The sequence below is a fragment of the Charadrius vociferus genome, unplaced genomic scaffold, assembly GCF_000708025.1.
Source record: "Charadrius vociferus isolate BGI_N301 unplaced genomic scaffold, ASM70802v2 scaffold15, whole genome shotgun sequence".
Classification (NCBI taxonomy): domain Eukaryota; kingdom Metazoa; phylum Chordata; class Aves; order Charadriiformes; family Charadriidae; genus Charadrius; species Charadrius vociferus.
Genome location: NW_009650064.1, coordinates 4,307,746 through 4,327,121, shown reverse-complemented (window position 1 = coordinate 4,327,121; position 19,376 = coordinate 4,307,746). Strand labels below are relative to the sequence as shown.

The following is a 19,376-nucleotide window of genomic DNA, read 5'->3' as shown; positions in this document are numbered from 1 at the left end:
CATAGTTTGGGGTTTTTATTGACACCTTAAGTTCTTGTCATCTTCTCCCTAGGAAGAGTAATTTCTTCTCCTTTTTATTTCATAACCTTTTGCGCATTTTAAATGAACCCCTCGGAAATCTCATCTCTGTTTCTCCTCAACCAGCACTGAAACACACCACCTTGACTGAAATCAGGTTGTGTAACTATTTGTTTCCCTTAACTCTAATAATGGCCCTTCGTCCCATTTGAAAATATTTTTCAAACTGTTAATTCTTCTCCAAATTAATTCTTGATTTACTACGATGGAGACAAAACATGTCCGATGTTTGAAGAGCTGTTTGAGTAGAGAAGTCTCTCTCCCTCCCACAGAAGCAAGTGAGGTGCAGACTAGCCATGCCCAATGAAGGGGCTAAAGGAGTCGAGCATGGCCTTTGGGCGACCCAGAGCAGGGTGGGTGTAATGTTGATTTTTAATGTTACTTTAGCCACAGTCTTCTTTCAGCAATGAATTTTGTGCCCACCTAGGTTGCAAATCTAAACTCGAGCTGTTGTAAGACCTACTTCTCTTTGCAGCTCCATGGTGTTGCTGGTTGTACTTGTGCGTAGTGAGCTGGCTGAGGGAGCTGAAGGAGCTCAAAAAATCTGGGGGATATCAAGCAATTTTTTTCAGTCAGGTTATTGCCCTCAGCCTATTTATTGTCTAGGCATGCAAGGATTAGCCCTAGCAAAAAGGTAGTATTGCAGCAGCCTGGGCTTGGATCAGATTAAGCTGCCATCATGCTTCAGGCTTTTGAAACACAGCACAGAACCTGACACTATGAACTAAGAATTTTAATAAAATTCTCAGATTCAGCTTTAACATTATTAAACATAGTGTAACAGTTTAAAAAGGTAAACAAAAAAGGGCATAGAGACAAAGAAAAAGTTTAAATACCAGTTAAAAATCCCAGGTTACCTTTCACAGTTTACATACTCAGCGACTTAAATGCAATGAAAAGTTTTGCAGATAAGCAGTAAAACTGGAAAATAAAAGGAAATCTGAAAGCTAGAGTTATTTTTTATGTGAGTGGTGTTGTTTTATGTTATAAAGCAACATTATTGAAGTTTTTACATTTCTTTTCTTCTTTTAAGTTAGCTCCCTTTAATCTTTCTTTGTCTCTAACCAAGTAGCTTTATATTTTGCCTGTTATTGTAAAATATTGGGGGGAATGAGGAGAGGTGTTTGGGTTTCTGTTACTGTTGGAGAAAACATTAGTTGGTCTTGATGAATTAATGCCATTTTAAGATCTGGAGTGGTCCCCCTATACAAGTTACATAAGTAAAGTTCAGTTACTTTACACAAAACTCCTTACAGTTTTTTCCCTGGGTTTCCTTTACTGATTCTCAACATATATGATTGAATCGGCATATTGAGGTTACTTTCCTGTCTTATATAATGAGAATTAACATCCAAAAGTCTTGGCTGTGATAAATAATTTATTGTAAAATAATTCAGGAAACCTTTTAAAAACTTATTATTCTATACAGTTTTCTTCTTAACTGTTTGTGAGTAAATATAATTTCCATCAGATTTGGTTTCAATTTTTTATGTGAGTGGTGTAAAGTATTGTTGAAAAGTTGAAAAGTATTTTCCAGTAATATATAAACCAGACTCTTTTCTTTGTAGTATTTTTAATTATAACAGGATCTCAAGTTAAATATAATGCAAGTTGTGTGCTTCTGTTACTGGGAAAACCATATCCCATTTGTAATGAGACATTTGTTAACTTCTGTATACAGATTGCGGTTCATTCCATAAATATTTGTGGGTTCTCTGATGTCCCTCACAGGGTTTTATCTATGACAAATTCATACCACAGTTCTTAAACTGCTTTTTGGATAGAAGTTTTCTTTCTTTTGCAAAACCGTTTGCCAGTGTCTTTCTTTTCCATTTAACATTTTTAAGTATCCCTACTTTGGTTTTTGATTATTTAACAAAAAGGATTATCAGAAATATACAGAATGATTACATGTTATTTGAGCAAATTTCTCTATGGGATACTATTCAAAGCTCCCATGGCAAAATTAAATCCTTGTTACTCTTATTCTGAACAACTCAAAGTGTATTGTTTCTCACCCTTACTGATTTTCCAAGATAGCTTAGTGCTCAACCACCTTAAGTACAGTTCTAGCTCTTACTGTGCGCTCTTTGTCTTCTATTATTGCTATTAAACCTGATTACCTTGCATATTCTTTACTTTAAAAGTTATGTACAGTGGTTTTGTTGCATTTCAGAATCTACTTTTTCTTTTTTTCTTTCATCCTTAAAGATATAAATCCATCCCCACCCCTTTCTTTTTTTTAGGACTGATTCATATTCTTATGGGGTTTATTAGTTGTAGGACACAAAGATAAATGTAGCATTCTTCATCCTCTCAAAACATTTTTTCATGCCCTCTGATGTTTTTGGTTGTTAGGGTGGGTTTTTTTTCTGTGAGAAGGCAATGGCTAACACTGGTATGTTAATGGCTAACACAAGTGCATGTTGAGAGTAATAAAATACAGAGATATTATCAAGCATCTCCATTGAGTTCAATGTCAATGATTAGCATAAATCACGGATTCTCCATTTTTCTGGCATGATAGTGTATGTTCTCCAGCCACAAAGAGTAAACAGGTGTGGAGGTGATAGCAATAGAATGTGGGAGTATCTATACATAGATATATCCTGTACTTGCAGGATAGGAACAGAACAGATTTGAACTCTTCCTGGTTGCCCAAGTTATTTAACAATTGAGTAGTATCATTTAATGTTTGTATGTGACAGTTTTTCAAGGAACAGGAAGAAACTTGCAGATTAGCAAATCCAGCTGCAAAGCAAATCTGAAATTTTTCTGTTTCCCAGTTTAAGGTTGGATGTGTTTATATATATTCGAGGAAAAAAATCAGAGGAATGCAGTTTCCTGGTAGGTGTTGATTCAGACTCTTTTTCAATACACCTTATTCTTCAGACAGCTTGCAATGGTTGATTTTCCATGTTCTTAGCATAATAAAAAAATGCCTGATGTATTATGTAACTGCAAGTGTTGTAGAAGTTGCTTTCTAAAAATAATTTTAAAAATCTACATATTGTATTCTCCGCACATTGCAGTTCCTAAAAAATTCAAGCACCTGTATTTACTAAACTGGACTTAAATGAACTACAGATGATAGAATTTGCTGTTTCCCAAATGGGCAGTGTAGTGAGCTGGGTATTTTTGTGTGTGTGTTTCTATCTGTGTAGTAAAACTCCATGTTTTCTTCTAGGCAGCATTATTTATATGCTTTGGGTGCCTCATGGAATCGGTTGAATTACCTGACATTGGAATCTGTAGTCTTCATGGTCAATGCTGTGGATAAACAAGGATATTTTGAGTAAATGAGGATGATTCTTGCCTGATATTGCCCTCTTAAGTGGAGCTTACTTAAAACCTCTGTTAAAAAGCATCTCTAACAAGCTTTGTATACATCCTGAATAGTAGGCTTTAACTGATCTAGTGTGAAGGCTTTATATTTAATGTTTACAAAAGCAGTGTTGTATTCTGTGGCTTCCTATGGCAGGATGTAGGTTTCTAAGAATACGTTGTCTCCTGCTGCCAAAAGCTACCTCAGCAACAGTTTATAACGAATGAGAATCCCCTTGAGTTTGGGCTCGGCTTGTTTTTGTCATGTTCTTTACCTATTCGCTCTGGTTCTCTAAGATTTTTATGTATTTTATACTTTTGTCCTAAAGATGAGTTTTGACGTCAACTTCCTAATAGGTTTAATTTGTTCTGGATTTCACCTTTTAAAGCATATGTCAAGGAGTTGACAAGAAACCTATAAAAATACAGTAAGGAATAATACAAGACAAAGGAGTTTGCGGACGCTCTGTAGTCGGTTATGTTCAAGAATAATTCTCTAAGCAAAGAAAGGAGAAAACTTAGCAGATGAATTGCATTTTGTCCTGTGTTTTGATAACACCACCTTGATTTTTCAATATTTTATGAAAAGCGGACAGGAGAAACACCAGTTTGAACAATTGCGTTTCAGCTCTTCATTACTTTAAGAATTAACGTGAGCATGCCTGCCTTTTAAGGCAGTGAACTAGAAATGCTTATTAGCATATAGTAGATACTAAATTTCTTTAGAAAGAACAAAGCATGGAATTGGAAGAATCATTTTCTATATAACTGAAGTCTTGACTGTTGGTTAGCTTCTGTCTGTGCAGCAAGGGTTTCTGCCCACAGGCATGTGAACTCAAAGCTGTAATTCTCTCAGGAAACTAAAAGTGGTAGAACCTTGATACTTTGTGGGCACTGATGATGTTACATTGACCTTTCTAAATTTGGGGCTTACTCATTATAGAGGACATAGGTGAAAAAAAATTGAATTTAAATCACCAAGGGAAGAGTTCAGATTTAAAGGTACAAACATTCAAGATGTGCTTTCAGGAAAAATATTTTTTATTTTTTAAATGAGGAAGGACTGGGAAGAGTGGGAGTACACCAAATTCCTTGCCTGAAAATATGATACAGTAGATGCAGACATGCATCATGTCTGAAGAAGAGACTGGCAATTATCAAAGAAAATTGACATTCACATACATGTCAGTATCTGGAAAAAACAGTTAATTTGCAACCTAAATTAGGAGGAAAATGGGAAAAGAATGAATGTGTGTAAAAATACTATTTTGTCATGAAAAAAATTCAACGTTCAGGCAAGTCTGGATTTCTCAAGTAGGCTAATTGTGTTTTCAACAGGAAATTTATAAGCTTCTCAGATGGGTAATCAGACAGTCACTTGCTCTTTGCTGTGTGTACGTGACTGCTTCCTTTTCTGAAGTTGTCTTGATAACTCTTAATTTTCCGTGTTCCACTGCAAAAGGATCATTTCACCAGTCTGAGCTTGCCCCTATGTTCAGGATTAAAGGGTCATCTTTCCATCCAACCTGTCTTGGTAGATTCCTGGGGAAACATGAATCTTGCATTTGATGCTAATAAATCTAGACAAGTCTAAATATTAGAATCATACAATATGTATTTATTGCATTTCAGAATGGAGAAGCAAGAACTAGGCTGGTTTCAACAGACTAGCAGAGGCTAATTGACTGCAATTTCATAACCTATGAGCTGGGAGAGGTCCAGTTGAACCTAAATATTTCACTATCCTCCAATAGTTTTTGTGTCCTAAAACTATTTTAAATAAAGCGAATCCCTGCATTTCTGCTGAATTCCAATTGTTCTTAAGAGATTCAAAGGCATACTGTAGATAAGTTCAAGTCATATAAGAAAATATTCAATAAAAAAAATAGCATGCCTTAATCATATCATATAGCCTTAAAACACAAAAAAGGTAAAGATTCAAGTACTCCTATACAGCTCATAATGTGTATGAAAGGTGCCATTCTTTGTGTTTTGCAGGGAATGATTCATAATCAGATTTGTATAGATGGCTCTGGTTTATTTTACAGCCTGATTAGAAGAAACTTGAAACTATATTGCCTCTCTTGTCAAATCGTAATCTTTTATTTCAGTACACACAAGATAAATTTTAATTCTCTAGGGAAATGTGAAATACTTATTATTCAATAAATCTTTTATTTTGATATGATTATGAATAATTTCTGCCTTTTAAAGTCCTAAGAATCACTGAGAATAAATTAAGAAATTTATCTGCATCCTTTTTCTTTCTTTTCCCCCCCTCTTCAAAAGTGTATTTAGAAGTAAACTCCCTTTCAATGTATCTTGTTAGGCATAGATTCATATTGAATTTGGAAGTGTCGTCAACAATATTTTAATGGCGTTTTAAGGCAGACAAAATACTGGGTTAAACATGAAAGGTAATGTATTTCATAATGAATATGGAATTAGTTTTCTACCAGGACAGTTTCCCAGTGATATTTAAATGGAAAAAAACAGTAGAAGGACTTCAGAAAGGAAGACTGAAACGAGATGATTTTGAATACTTTGTTAATGACATATTTTACAGTATCATATACAGTATTTTAAAAGTAATTCCAGCTTGTAATTAGGAATGCAATGATTCTGCAATAAGAAAAAGAAAATACGAGTGGCATCTTGAGAAACTAATTTAATCAGTGTGAAAGGTAAATGTGAATTGACTTGGAAAGTTAAATATTTGTGGTTTAGAATGGTTTCTTGTTGTATTATGTATGCTATAAACATCATTTATTACCATATACACGTGCTGAAAATAGGGATTAGTGCACATTTTTTAATATAAAGGAAAAACTGGTATTTATTTATTTCTAACCTTCTGTACTACTTTGTATAGAATTTGATTGATGTCTAGGTGTGAGTTCGATAAACTGACACAAGGAAAAACTGGTATTTATTTATTTCTAACATTCACTGACACAAAAGTGAAAAGAAATCCTGTCCCCTATCAACTTATCAAACACACTGTGGACAGTGTATCTTCTAACTCGTACCATTGTACCAGATTGTACTGCACCATTTAAAGAAACTTCATGCATCAACTATGAAGACTGTGTTCAGTGAAACTTAACCTCAGTATTTCCAGGTGGATTTATAGAACATCTGAAAAGACTGAGGTATCATACCGCTAAACTAGGTGAATCAACTAAAACAAAGTAAAATACAGGATAAAAGCAATGGGAAAATCACAAGATTATTTACCTTAGCTATGTGGTAAACCAAGTACACATGAAATATTTGAAAAATCAAAATTAAAAGTCTTTTTACTGCCAAACAGCATTAGGTTTTGAGTTAAAGTTATTTCTACCATGAAACAAAAGCATAAAAGTATTTGGGTTATATTGTACTTTGGTGCTTTTGTTAAGCCCCATCCCAGACTTCCGCTCCACCCTCTTAAACTCTTCAAGCTCTCTCCTCACTGACTCTATTTAGAGAAACTCTATTCCACTTGTTTTTTCTAGAAACATTTGGCATCCAAAAATATCATACAGACCTTCCTTTGGAACTGTGCGTACTTATCATTTATACAGTCTGTCAAGTGTATATTTATACTATGCTCCCTGAATTTTGGTGAATGCTTCAAAACTATAACGAGATTCCTCAAACTGTCTAAACATTAAACAGTATAAAAATGAAAAACTGATCTTTAAAAGTTCAGACTTGCTCATGCTGTTATTTTTGCTGAGGAATTTAAACAATAAAATTACAAAAGCAATTAAACAGATGACATCTAAATCCACAGCTGCAAACTTCAGCTTTGTTTCATTTTACGCTTGGGTTTTTTTTTTTTTGGAGAGACTGAAATTTGCTTTCTAGTTTACCATACCATACCTTAATCGTCACAGGATCATTCATACTGTGTTCCAGATATGAATCTAGAAAACAACTGTACTGCAGAAGTTCTTCAGCTTCTTTGCAGGCAATTACTGTACCAGAGCCTTTGGAACAAGGGGCTACTTTTAAATGTTTGGTCACCTCACAGGATATGTAGAGCATTTCCTGCCCATAGGACTAAAGGAAGTAAGCACAGGGCCAAAATGTTTGATGTGTGATCTACTGTAATTCCTTTCATGTGTTTAGTAGCTTTTATATGATCAGTGCCCTGCTACCAATCCTGACCTTGGTGTGGTCCAGTTCACTAAAATCTGACCTTCCTAAATGGATTGCAAGTGGGATTATAGTAGCACCCACCTGGCACCGCCACTGTACTTGATGGGCGTGAGGGGGTGGTGTTATTTTTTCTTCTGAATATGTACCTACTGGGTTTCAAAATTAAAATATTTAAGTAGTTACATAAATAGTATCTTGATAAAAAATTGCAGCAGTTAATTTTTATGCATATTTTTATAATTTGCATTCTTATAGCACTGTATATCCAATGATCTCAAAATGTTTTCTATGCAATTAATTAATTATAGTCACAACATCATTTTGGCATTATGCCTACAGTATATGTGAGTCAACTGTTGAAGAGGTTAATTTTGTTGCTTAGAGTCAAATAATAAGCAAGTTTAGAGAGAATAGGAATGAAATCTGCCTCTCCTATTTTCCTTTGGCACGTTTTAGCCTTGCAGAGAGGGAAGCATGTCCCGCAGGCCCGCAAGAGGCCTGCCCAAGCGGTATCCCTGGTCTTAGACCTTCTTGTGCACAACGTGCAAAGACCTGGCAGACTTAGGTCTTCTATGTCTCCATGCGTCCAATTATGTTTGTCACCTCAAGCTCTAACCACGACAGTCTTCTGTTCCTTTTGAGAAGGTATCAGCCACACATGCCAAATAGGGACAAACCATTGAATTCAGTTCTCCAGATTTCTTCCGTGTGTTCAAAACCAAATCTCTTTTCTCTTGCATTATGATAGCTCAATGAAAATCAGTCCTTTTTAAAATGGTTTCGGATGGAGGTAAATATCAATATAACTCAGTAATTGCAATTGATGAAACTGGTCAAGTAAAGGATACAAAGTAGTTAGCTAAAAGAAAAGTGATTGTGATTTTACAGTCTCATCTCTGAGCAGTTTAAGAACTGAGATTTTTTGTATGTGATGACTATTTTTAAGAAAAAGCTAACAAAGTAAACGTAAGGGAAGACCTGTGTGCTTTAGTTTGGCAAGAAAAAGCTGTGCTGAAAAGTATTACTAAACAGAAAATAGTGTATTTTGGTAAGACTTTTTGGAAAAACTTAAGTAGTTTGATTATTACTATTATTATTTTTCGTAGAAGAGTTATTGCTGCACAACTGGGAAAGTCTAGAAGCAGAGACAGGGGATAAGTCTGTGTTTCTATCTATCCCATCTACCTTTGTTTTAAATGTGACTGTTTAATACCTAGCTTGGAGGTGCCTGAGAGAAATAGTCGTAGGTAGAGCAGTGTGATGGCTTTGCTGAAGATCTTGAATACCTTCTCTTAATGCCATTCTCTGTTTGCCAGGAATCGAGATCTTCATAGTAATAGTTTCTGTGCTGTGCTTGAAGTGCCTAGAAGCACAGAGTGTCTTGAAATAGCAGTAGATCAAACTCCTTTTCAAGGCTGAAGTTTCTAAACATGTATTTAACATGTCCTTATGTGTTCCAGACTCTGACACTGAGACTAAAAGATGTGTAATGACACTCACCTAAATCTTAGTATTCTTTTATTTAATGGTCTGTTCTGGATGATTGTGAGGTAGATGATTTGTTCTGTATATCCAATTGTCTTTTTTTTTTTCTTTTTTTTCCACCAGACACTTTGACATTCATGTTTTGAATGATATCTTAGTGCACACTAATCCACAGTTGAATCATCTTTTTTTTTTATTATTTGAAAGTACTGCATTCCATAATTTCTCCAATATGCTTATCCTTGTGTTACCTGAAGATCTTTATAGCTATTTGGTGTCTTATCCTCTTCTTTAGCTTTTTTACACTTATACCCATTCCTCTCTTTGGAATGATACTCATCTGTAGGTATACCGAAGAAAAAAGGAACCAGTGGCCAAGAGACACAAGTCAGACATTTATCCAATGTTAGCTTAAAATAGAGGAAAATTACCTGTTATACTTGTGCTTTTGCTTCACTATATCAGTTGTTTGAAGCAGTCTAGCACAATCAAAAGAAATTTTTATATATGTTTCAGTGAATGTTTGTATGTTTTGTCTTTTTTTACGTACTAATTGCACAAGTAATCTACCTTTAAGTTGATTTATGTCTATTCACAAAAGCTATAAACACTGCAAATCATTCTAGAGTTAGAAGTATGACTATTGATGAATACAAGACATATTCGGTTAGAATTCAATTAATAACTTCTTCCTCTGCGTTAGTAATGGGATTTATTTGTCCACTATGTAAATGTTTAGAAGTGGTCAGTCATTTTTATTTTGCTCCTGGAGCTAGCACTGGTGTTTTCTTTTTAGAAGGGTCTTCCACACCTGAAGATGAACCCAGGTAACTTAACTTACAGGACACACGCCATGTAGTGTCTTCTGTAGATAATGCTGAGGTATCTGGCTGTGCAGAACACAACACAAGAGCTAATCGGGGGGAATGTAGTTTTCATTCATTTCAGATTCCTTTAAAGATAAAATGCAATGTTAAAATGAAAAGTGAAGTGAATATAGGCGTATGAACAAAATAATATCACTTGCTAATTGGTAAAGCATTAAACAAAGGATCCTTGCTGTACTCCATTTGTATTTGTATTTAAACAAAATTTGCTGGTATCCAATCCAGAGTATGCTGCCAGCAAGGGTGGAGATGGGGCAGTAGTTGAGTTCTTCTGAGGCTGAGCTGGAGAGGGAGCAGCTGCCGGCAAAGCCAGGCATATGCAGCATAGTTCCTGGGGAAACAAGGCAGAAACAGTGAGATTTGGAGTTTGTTGCTGACAGCATTTGACAGCCTGCTGTACTAAAATAAACTGTTTCCAACATCCCAGCAGTCATAAAACACTATGTTTGTTAAACCACAAAGAAGTCCTCCCTATGGACAGATGGCAGGGTGGGGAAGCAAAGCTGAGGTTACCCTTTGGGGAAGATATGGAGCTCAGTCAGTATGGCGGAATGTGTACCCAGGATCATATAAAAAATTTTAGAAATTTGTCAAGACCTTTCCTTGTTGCCTAAAGATGTCTCCTCCTCTCTTCTGGCAATAATAGAATTTTCTTACCTGCTGCTTTCCTTTAATTTCAGCATTAGTGCCCTGATCCCATCTTTCTTCTCCATCCTGCCCACTTCTGTGCCCTCCTTTTTTTTCTTCTTAACTTCTCATTCTTCTTTCAGTCTTCCTCACAAGTCAAGTACATGTTTTAATCTCTTCAAACTTAGGCAAACCCAAGTCTTCCGTCATAAACTGTTATGCTACAGGATTTATTTTATTCCTGTTCAAAGATCATGTCTATCTATCTTCTGTGATGTTGGGGAAGTTCTGTTTCTCTCCCAGTGGCTCAAGCTTTAGATTCTTTCCCGTGACAGAGGCATCTACTTGCTGTAATTTAAAAGAAAGAAAAAAAAAGAAAAAAGAAAATGAAAAAAAAAATAGTTACCTTTCTTTGGAAAGCTTATTCCTGTCTGGGGTTTTACTAATAGAAGGTCAGAATTTTCAAAGGCCAGTTCTATTATCATAGATGCTCTAACTTTACCACATTTTTGTTCTGTGTCCTTCTTAGGCACCTCACACCCAATGGAGCTGTGGTCCCTTGCTTCCCTAAGAAATGGCCATTTCAATTTCCCATGTTTGGTATAACACATCTGATGGCCTGGTTGAGGAGAATAAGTTAAGAAAATTTATTTAATAGAATTGGGAAAAAGGCAGTTAAGGAGCATTAGGTCAGTGATAAATATTGCTGTGATCTCTACATTAGTTCAGTCACGTCTCATTCGTAGGTGATGGGCTTTCAGACTACATTTTTGGGTTCGGACTCCACAAGCTTAAGCAGAAGAGGAAGCAGTCCTCTTGCATAGCATCTGTATCCAGGTCCAACAGGGTGCCACTGGTTTTGCCCCTGTAAAGTAAAAGGTGTATATTCATCCAAGCTTACTGTCTGTTTCCTTTTTAAATTAGAATAGGAAGAATCTTTTACCACCAGACAAAACCTTTAATAATTGAAATTTAGATAAATAGTTTTAACAGCTCTGTACCTGGAAGCAGAAGTCAGTGCACACAGAGATCTAGTAAGTGCTAACAAAAATTAGCTGTTGTGTGTAAAGTCTGTGAATATTTCATAATCATTACATAATTTATAGTCTTTAAATGCCATTTTCCTGGCTTCTTTAGCTTTTTGTAGGTCTCAGATGAGCTATAAGTGAATAGATTTAACTTCTTTACAGTGGGTCTCAGAATTATGCCTATTCAGCAGCATGTCGTAACTGGTTCAACATGAGCTGTTTCTTATATAAACATACAAAAAGCTTGACCCAGACTAAATCAATTTTAAAAAGAAAAACATTAAAGCTGTGTTTCCTGTTACATGCTTATGGTCGTCTTTGGTTGCTTATGATCTTACTGTATTATTGACCAACTGTTGTATTCTACACCACCTGCCAAAAGGTTCAGATGGGATAGTGAAGTAGGAAAATGGTTGACATGGAAAACCAGAAGTGAGTGCTTGTGTAAATATCTGTATGTGTATAATTTATTTGGGAAAAGGCTATATTTTGATCCTTGTGTAAAACTGGCAGGATGTACTTTCTGAAAGCAATAACCAGCTTAGTTGAAACATCAAGCCATTAATAGCTAGTCCTCGTATTTTACATGTATGTGTAAAATAAGTTTTTCTTGAAATGGGTAATCTATAGAAACACAATTTGTTTGCTTAGATTTCAAAGGCGCATCTAAAGGATCAGAGGAATAGTTTTGTATTATATATAGGAGATTGTTAATATTAGGAACAGAATTAAAATGCACGTTTCATATCAGTGTGAAAGTATTAGCCTGTGATATCCTAAAGCAGTACAAATATTATCCAGTCCTTGAAATTTTACAAAATTAATTGGATCAAATAAAAAAAAGATCCAATGGACAAATCGTATACCAGCAATGCAATGCACTAGTACCTTGTGTCTGGATAGTACCTCTGTGTATTTTGCTGCACCTAAAAATGTGCACCGAAGAGTGATTTCATTGGGGCTTATATTTAAATAAGTAAATTTATGAGGGGGAGAAAACCATTGTCACTGAGTTTCAGATTGGCACATACAGCCATATTTTCCTCTAGGAATTTGGTTCACAAGGTCATGGTTGTGCTGAACAAGTCTAAGGAATACAGTGCTAGGTGCAGCTTAATGCTGCTCATAAAAGAACAAATGAAAAATATTTTTTACTATGAAGTACAGGAGAGAAGAATTCTCTAACCACGACAGCAGGTGAAATTAGTATCATGTTATGTATTTTATATCCTTAAGCAGATTTCATAAGATATGTAACTTGGTGCTTTATTTTCAGTAATATTTCACAAAACATATATACCAATATTTACTTGCATTAGACAAAGTATGTAAATAGACACTGGCTCATACAATGAGTCTACCATGGTTTTTTTTTTTAAAGAAAAAAAACACCAAACAAAACAGAACTGCTTACATATTGATGAAATAGTGCCTAGAAAGAATAATAAATCTCCTACATTTGAGATTTAAACACTGGGTAAGGGAAACTAGCTGTCAGCTGCCCGGGGAGCTGCTCTGGAGCTGGCCCAGCCAGCCACAGAGTGACAGATCTCGGTGTACAGAGGCTTTTCCTGAGGCAGGGAAACGCCGGGACAGCGGAGAGACCCGCCAGGAGCCAGCAGCTCTCACAGGAGACGCTGAGGAGGCCTGGGCATTGCCGGAGCAGCCACGACCTCCCCCATGCGTATGAACAGTAGCCTGGGGAGCACAAGAGACTTGGGGAGTGCTGCCAACAGGGCATGGCTTGGCGAAGTAGTTTGTGTGGCAGTTCAGTGGAAAGGCCTGTAGGAAGGGCATAGTGACCCTCCCAGCTCAAGAGATTAGTTCAATTGATGGTCATCACCTTCTCAGAAGGAGCTTAACTGTGGTATCCACCTGGTGGAAAGCCATGTCCTCTGCACTCAGCAGAATGGATATCGCATCCCAGGCAGAGCTACATGAAAACATGCAGCTGTCCAGGTCTTGGACTGCAGGGAGTGCCAGAGCCTTTTGCTAGTAAGGGATGGCAGTAGTGAGAACAGCTGTGTGAGTTGTGACCAGGTGGACGATTTGCCCAGCCTGGTGGCAGAGCTAGGAGAGGAAGTAGAAATGTTAAGGAGCATCAGGGAGCCTGAGAAAGAGAAAGACTGGTGGAACCATGCTCTGCCCTGACTGAGACAGAAATGGGAACAGCCACCAGAAAAAAAACAGGATCAAGGGGATCCTGTATCTCTCCCCCACCAGGCTGAAGGCAGTAAATTAAAGGAGAGGAGTGAATGGAGGCATGATGAGACTCAGGGTGGCAGGCGAACCCCCTCCTTGCCCACCCCACCTTCCCAGGTGCCTCTGTACAACAGGTATGAGGCTCTGGAGGAAGACCTTATTGCAGCCTTTCAGTACTTAAAGGGGGCTTATAAGAAAGATGGGGACAAATGTTTTAGCAGGGCCTGTTGCAATAGGACAAAGGGTAATGGCTTTAAACTAAAAGAGGGAAGACTTAGATTAGATATAAGGAAGAATTTTTTTTACAGTGAGGGTGGTGAGACACTGGCACAGGTTACCCAGAGAGGTGGTAGGTGCCCCATCCTTGGAAACGCTCAAGGTCAGGTTGGACGGGACTCTGAGCAACCTGATCTAGTTGAAGATGACCCTGCTCATTGCAAGAGAGGTTGGACTACATGACCTTTAAAGATTCCGTCCAACCCAAACTATTCTGTGATTCTGATAAAAGACACAACTGTTGTGGTTAGATCTCTCTATGTGGAAAGTTGACAAACACATTCTTGAGTTTTAAGGAACCGCATTTAATTTTGAAATACCACTACTGACATAACAGATTTTCAGTGTATTTCTGCTAAGCATTTAAGAAAGTTATAGGGCTACTGAACAATGCCATCACACTGTCTCACCAGGAATGACTTGATAAAAACGGCTTTCCTGCCTTTCACATGCCTCTGTGGGTAGATACAATTAATTACTTAATTTTCTTGATTGCTAACATACTCTATTTGTGACAATGGCAACGGTATTAGCAATTTCAACTGTGTTTGGATTTGGGCAGCCTTGGGATTGCACTTTGAAATAGGTTGCATAGCTATAGATTGCACACCTGTACTTAGATTGCATGCAGTGTACCATAGGTTGAGATGTGCTGCTTTAATCCTTATTTATTTTTAGATTGTTAGCATCATGATTAAACAAATTGCAGAATTATTAAGTTCTCTGTGGAGACAGCGGTTATATACTAAATGACAACAACCTAGAACGGAAGTGTAGATTGGATGGCATATGCAAATAAGAAGCTTAAGCTTCAGCTCAGATGTATGAAAACAATAAAAATAGACTACAACTTGACATGATCATGGATTCAAAGCAAAAAAATTTAAGATGCCCTTGCTACCTTTACTGGCTTGCTTTGAAAAACAGTGATAAGTTCAATTGTGCATTTTTATTATAGTATCAAATAAGCAGTGCGCGTAAAGCTGTATTGTTCCTAGTGTTGAAAGGGCAAGATAATTTTTTGGAAGATTTACTAGTGCTTATTAGCAGAAGACAAATGGTAGTAGGAAGCTCCTCTGATACTGGTCACTGGTAAAACCGAATGGTCTTAGCAGCCTCCCCTCATCCAGTAGCTCTTGAATGTTCTGTCGAAGTTGGGTGTGACTGTTTCCCAAGCTCAGCTCAAGATTGAAATACTCTGTAAAATCTAGTGTGGTAGAATTTAGGAGAATCCACAAGCAATGTGGCTCACTCAAAAATGTTTTTTTCTCTTTTGTCAGAAGAATTTTAATAACAAAGCACTGTAGTGAAATTCCATGTTAAAAAGATTGTTTTTTCCATCATCCTGGAATGTTCTTTCTAATATTTATTCTTTAAGTTTGAACGGTGGAACAATTGTCTCAGAATACAGTTGTTCATAATACTGATACATAGCTGTTGTTTTTGAGGACTTGAATGTGACATCTTTTATCTGTTTAGTAGATATGAGTTAGTCTTGCTTCCCCATAAGGTTGCTCATATGGAGCTTATTGAAAGTGCAGTGAAATCAGTGGATCGATCTTGTGTAGATTTTGGTGGATCTGAGATCTGGACCTACAATAATGCTTAGATGTAGTCAAGAATGGCAAAAATTGATACCTTAATTTTGTATCTTAATTAATATCTGATCGGTCTGATTTTGACCTTTGATTATTTTCTTTTCTTTTTTTTCTTTTAATTTTTCCTTTGGCATTGCAGGAGAGCACTGAATCTTGGAATACTAAGAGACCCTGGATCAGAGGTTGAAGACAGACAATATCAAGTAGATCTTCAATCTATAAACATTGGTACTGCTCATTGGAATCAGTTGAAACCAGAGAAGGAAAATGGAAAAGGAGGGGTTTTAACAGAGAGTGAAAGAAATTCTCAAAATCCAGCACTTGAATGGAACATGGCCAGTAGGTAGGAAGTTTTTTTTAACTTATTTTCTAGAATTACATAGCACAAACACTGCAGATATCATTTGCAGTGTATCAGAATCAAATAATTCTGTGTTGTTTTTGCTTTACATTACAAGGATATTTACATGGAGTTTTGGATTATACATTTGAAATGCATATTACTATTATTGTTACACTGTAATTACTGTCTAGTTATTGTGTGCCTTTGGTTCCATTATAAGCTCTCTTCTGAGTGGCTTACTGTATGTCCATAAAAATAACTCCAGGCCTCAGACTTCAACTTCTCAGTCTACAAGCAATGGGAGGTTTGGGGTTTTCTTTTTTTTGTTTGTTTTTTTTTTTTAAACTTCTTTTGTTTGTATTTTTACAAAGCTTGAGTAAAACCAGCTTAGACATTTCTAAGTTAGAGAAGGATAAAGCAGAGCATTTCCTATTGGTTCTGAACTGTTTTTTGCACTTCTGTAACTAAAACCAGATGAATTTTGAGTATGAGATACTTCAACTGAGTCTCCCTTATTGTGTATTGTATGATACGTGCAGACAAAGCCCCGCCCTCTAGTTAACCAGGGTTGAAAGATAAAGCATGCATACACTTACATGGTATTTTAAATTTTAAAGTTTTCAAATATAAAATGGGGGGATTAATTGGTAATTTGTGAAAATTTGAAAATTTTATTTTAGTTTTAATATACTTCTCTATACTTAAAAATTCATACAGGTGGTTTAAAACTGATTTTTTATAGACTGCCTAGCAGCCAGAGTTCTCTTTTCAAAGTAACAAGAATAAGGTCTGATGGCCAAAAGCAAGCTTTGAAAAGTCATTTTGTGGATTTACACACATTTCTGTTAGAAGATGCCTATTTGCCCACATATTTCTTTATTTATTATCATTTAAAAGTCCTTTGTATCTAATTCATGCAAAAACAATCCAATTTTTATGAAATGCATGCATAATTTTGTAGTTCCTAAGATTCCTATCTGAATTGCGGGATGAGTTCCTAAAAGTGATACAGGAAAACAGGCAGGATCATAAGGAAAGACAAATTGAACTATTGCTGGTTTGATTTTCAAAAAAAGTGAAGATGAGAGGACTCTCAGAGATTTTTCTGAAAGTGAGGCAAGCTGTAGCAAAAGAAGCTATGCGAGGATGGCACACAGACTGAGCTTCCTATGTAATGAATTGATGAAAAACCAAGAGAGCAAATAAGCTCACTCTGGAGGAGTGCGTGCAGGAAAAAGATGCAATCAAGAATAAATTCCAGTTTATCATTGAAAAATAGAGGGCAGGAAAAGCAGATCTAGCCAAAGTAATGATAAAACCATAAGGAGTGACAGGAATACAGATAAAAATTTAAACACAGTAATGTTCTTCATTTATAAGATCACCTGGTTCTTTCCTGTCTTTTGACGATTTTTTTTTAAACTAATATAATTCCATAGACAATTTTTCTTTTAAATTCGTAGCCTTGAAAAAATGTGTATGGACTTCTAATTAGGCCTTGATGTTGGGCAAGTTGTCCATGAAGTTCTTTCCACAAAACAACACAGGACCACTGGCATTTCTTGAAAGATAAGGTGACGTTAATCTCCAAAAGACTTCTGGCCAATTCGCCAGTTAAGCTAACATAGCACAACCAGCCCCTGAGGAATTGGTTTTCCTTTCCTTCCCAGTGGTGACTGAAATCATATTGCCAGCACACTTTGGTCTGATCTTTATGGTTATAGATTTGGGTAGGAAATTTGGTGGGATTCCTGAAAAGCTATCAAGATAAGAGAAGCAGCTATTGCAGGTAATGTGAGTTCTCTTTCTTTTATAACTACTTGGACATTCTTCTTTTCCTCAGCAGACTTCCAAAATCAAATTTTATTAGAATATATTTGACAAGTATGTTGGTTTTGAAATTGCTTTTGAATGAATCTTCTACTTGGGTTTTAATTTAGATCAGTTGTAATTAAATAAATTAGCTTTTTCTTTCTGTTATACAATAGTATTTTAATTCCAGCTTGAATTTGTTTAAAGAAAAAGTTGGTATGAGTGTTTTCTTGTGCTTTTGGCTTAGAATTTTACACATTTACTACAGTTCTTTTTCAGGATGTTCGCATTTTTGCTTTTTAGTTGGCAGTCAGTTTTGCTGCATCTGGGTTTATTTTATGATCTGTGGAAGTGTTGTGTTGAGAACTGGAGGAACCTGCACTGAACTCTGCCATCCACTGAGATATTTCCAGCATGCACCAAGAGGGTGGCTGCATGGTGTTTTACATGTTGCTTAGTGTTTTCAGGGTGAAGTTTATCTTAAGATTTCCTGCAACTACCACAGAAGCTTTATTCTTTGACCTGTTTGAGATACTGTTTTCTTTTTTAATTCTTCAAGTTTCTTAGACATGTTTAACCTGGAACATAATGAATTATTTTTACTCAGTTATTTTAGGGTTCATTTCTTTGTTTGGTTTTAATATACTTCTATTTGGTTTTACTTATTGGTTAGACCCAGTGTTCTGGTTTAGTAGGTTCACTGGGTTTTAAGATTATTTTTTGAGATCTATTTCCCTCATTTTTTAATTCTTAGGTGCTATGTGGTGCAGTATAGAATCCAACCTATATCCAAGTATTTCATACAGTTACTTTATAGAATACCTCAGCGTAGATACCAGTCATTCATTTTCCGTTCCCATTTCTAAAAGCATCACTTTATTTAAAAAGAAATAAATTAAATAGTTGTAAAAATTCTGAAATAGATTATATTATAATTTAGTCTACTGGGTTGAAATTTTGTCTTGTTTTAAAAATTTGCATGAAAAACAAATCACTCCAAATATGAGATCTATGCATATCATACAAACAAATATTTGAAAGCTTTTGACATAATTTATTATTTAAATCCTTTAACAATCTTTACACAGAAAGTAAATCCTTCAGATTTTCGCACCGCTTTTTCTGGAGTTCAATACTTCTAGTACTTAATGTCTTCTGGGTTTGAATTTTTTTAAAACATTTACATTGTAAATTGGAAAGCAAACAATCTTGCTTTGCCACTAAATCTTGAATATTTCAAGGTGCTTAGTGTAAAATTCTCCAAGAGGGGCTGTTGTGAAGTGCTGGTGTGATGCCTCCTGTACGTCCACAGTTCACCCCAAGAAGAATGGGCGAACTGGAGCATTCTGGTAGTGTGGATGCTCCCTCTCAGAAAACAACGTCCAAATGCTGTGCTGTACTGAGGATCAGGGATCATAACTCTTCCCATTATGAAATGTTTATACTTCACTGTAGATGTTATAAAAAAGTCCCTAATGGTGTAATATATAAAAAGAATACTGGAAACAGTCAGACAGTTCTAATAAGGTTATGTACAAATGAAACCTGTCCACATTTATTCCCTTTACCA

General features: G+C 36.1%; 1 protein-coding gene across 1 annotated transcript in view; it reads left to right on the top strand.

The window, feature by feature from the left end:
• VPS13B (vacuolar protein sorting 13 homolog B (yeast)) overlaps window positions 1–19,376 on the top strand; it is a 502,169-nt gene that overhangs the window by 321,164 nt on the left and 161,629 nt on the right. The window contains 1 exon segment of the mRNA XM_009891830.1: window positions 15,791–15,994. Within this exon segment, the coding sequence (XP_009890132.1) occupies window positions 15,791–15,994 (204 nt within the window).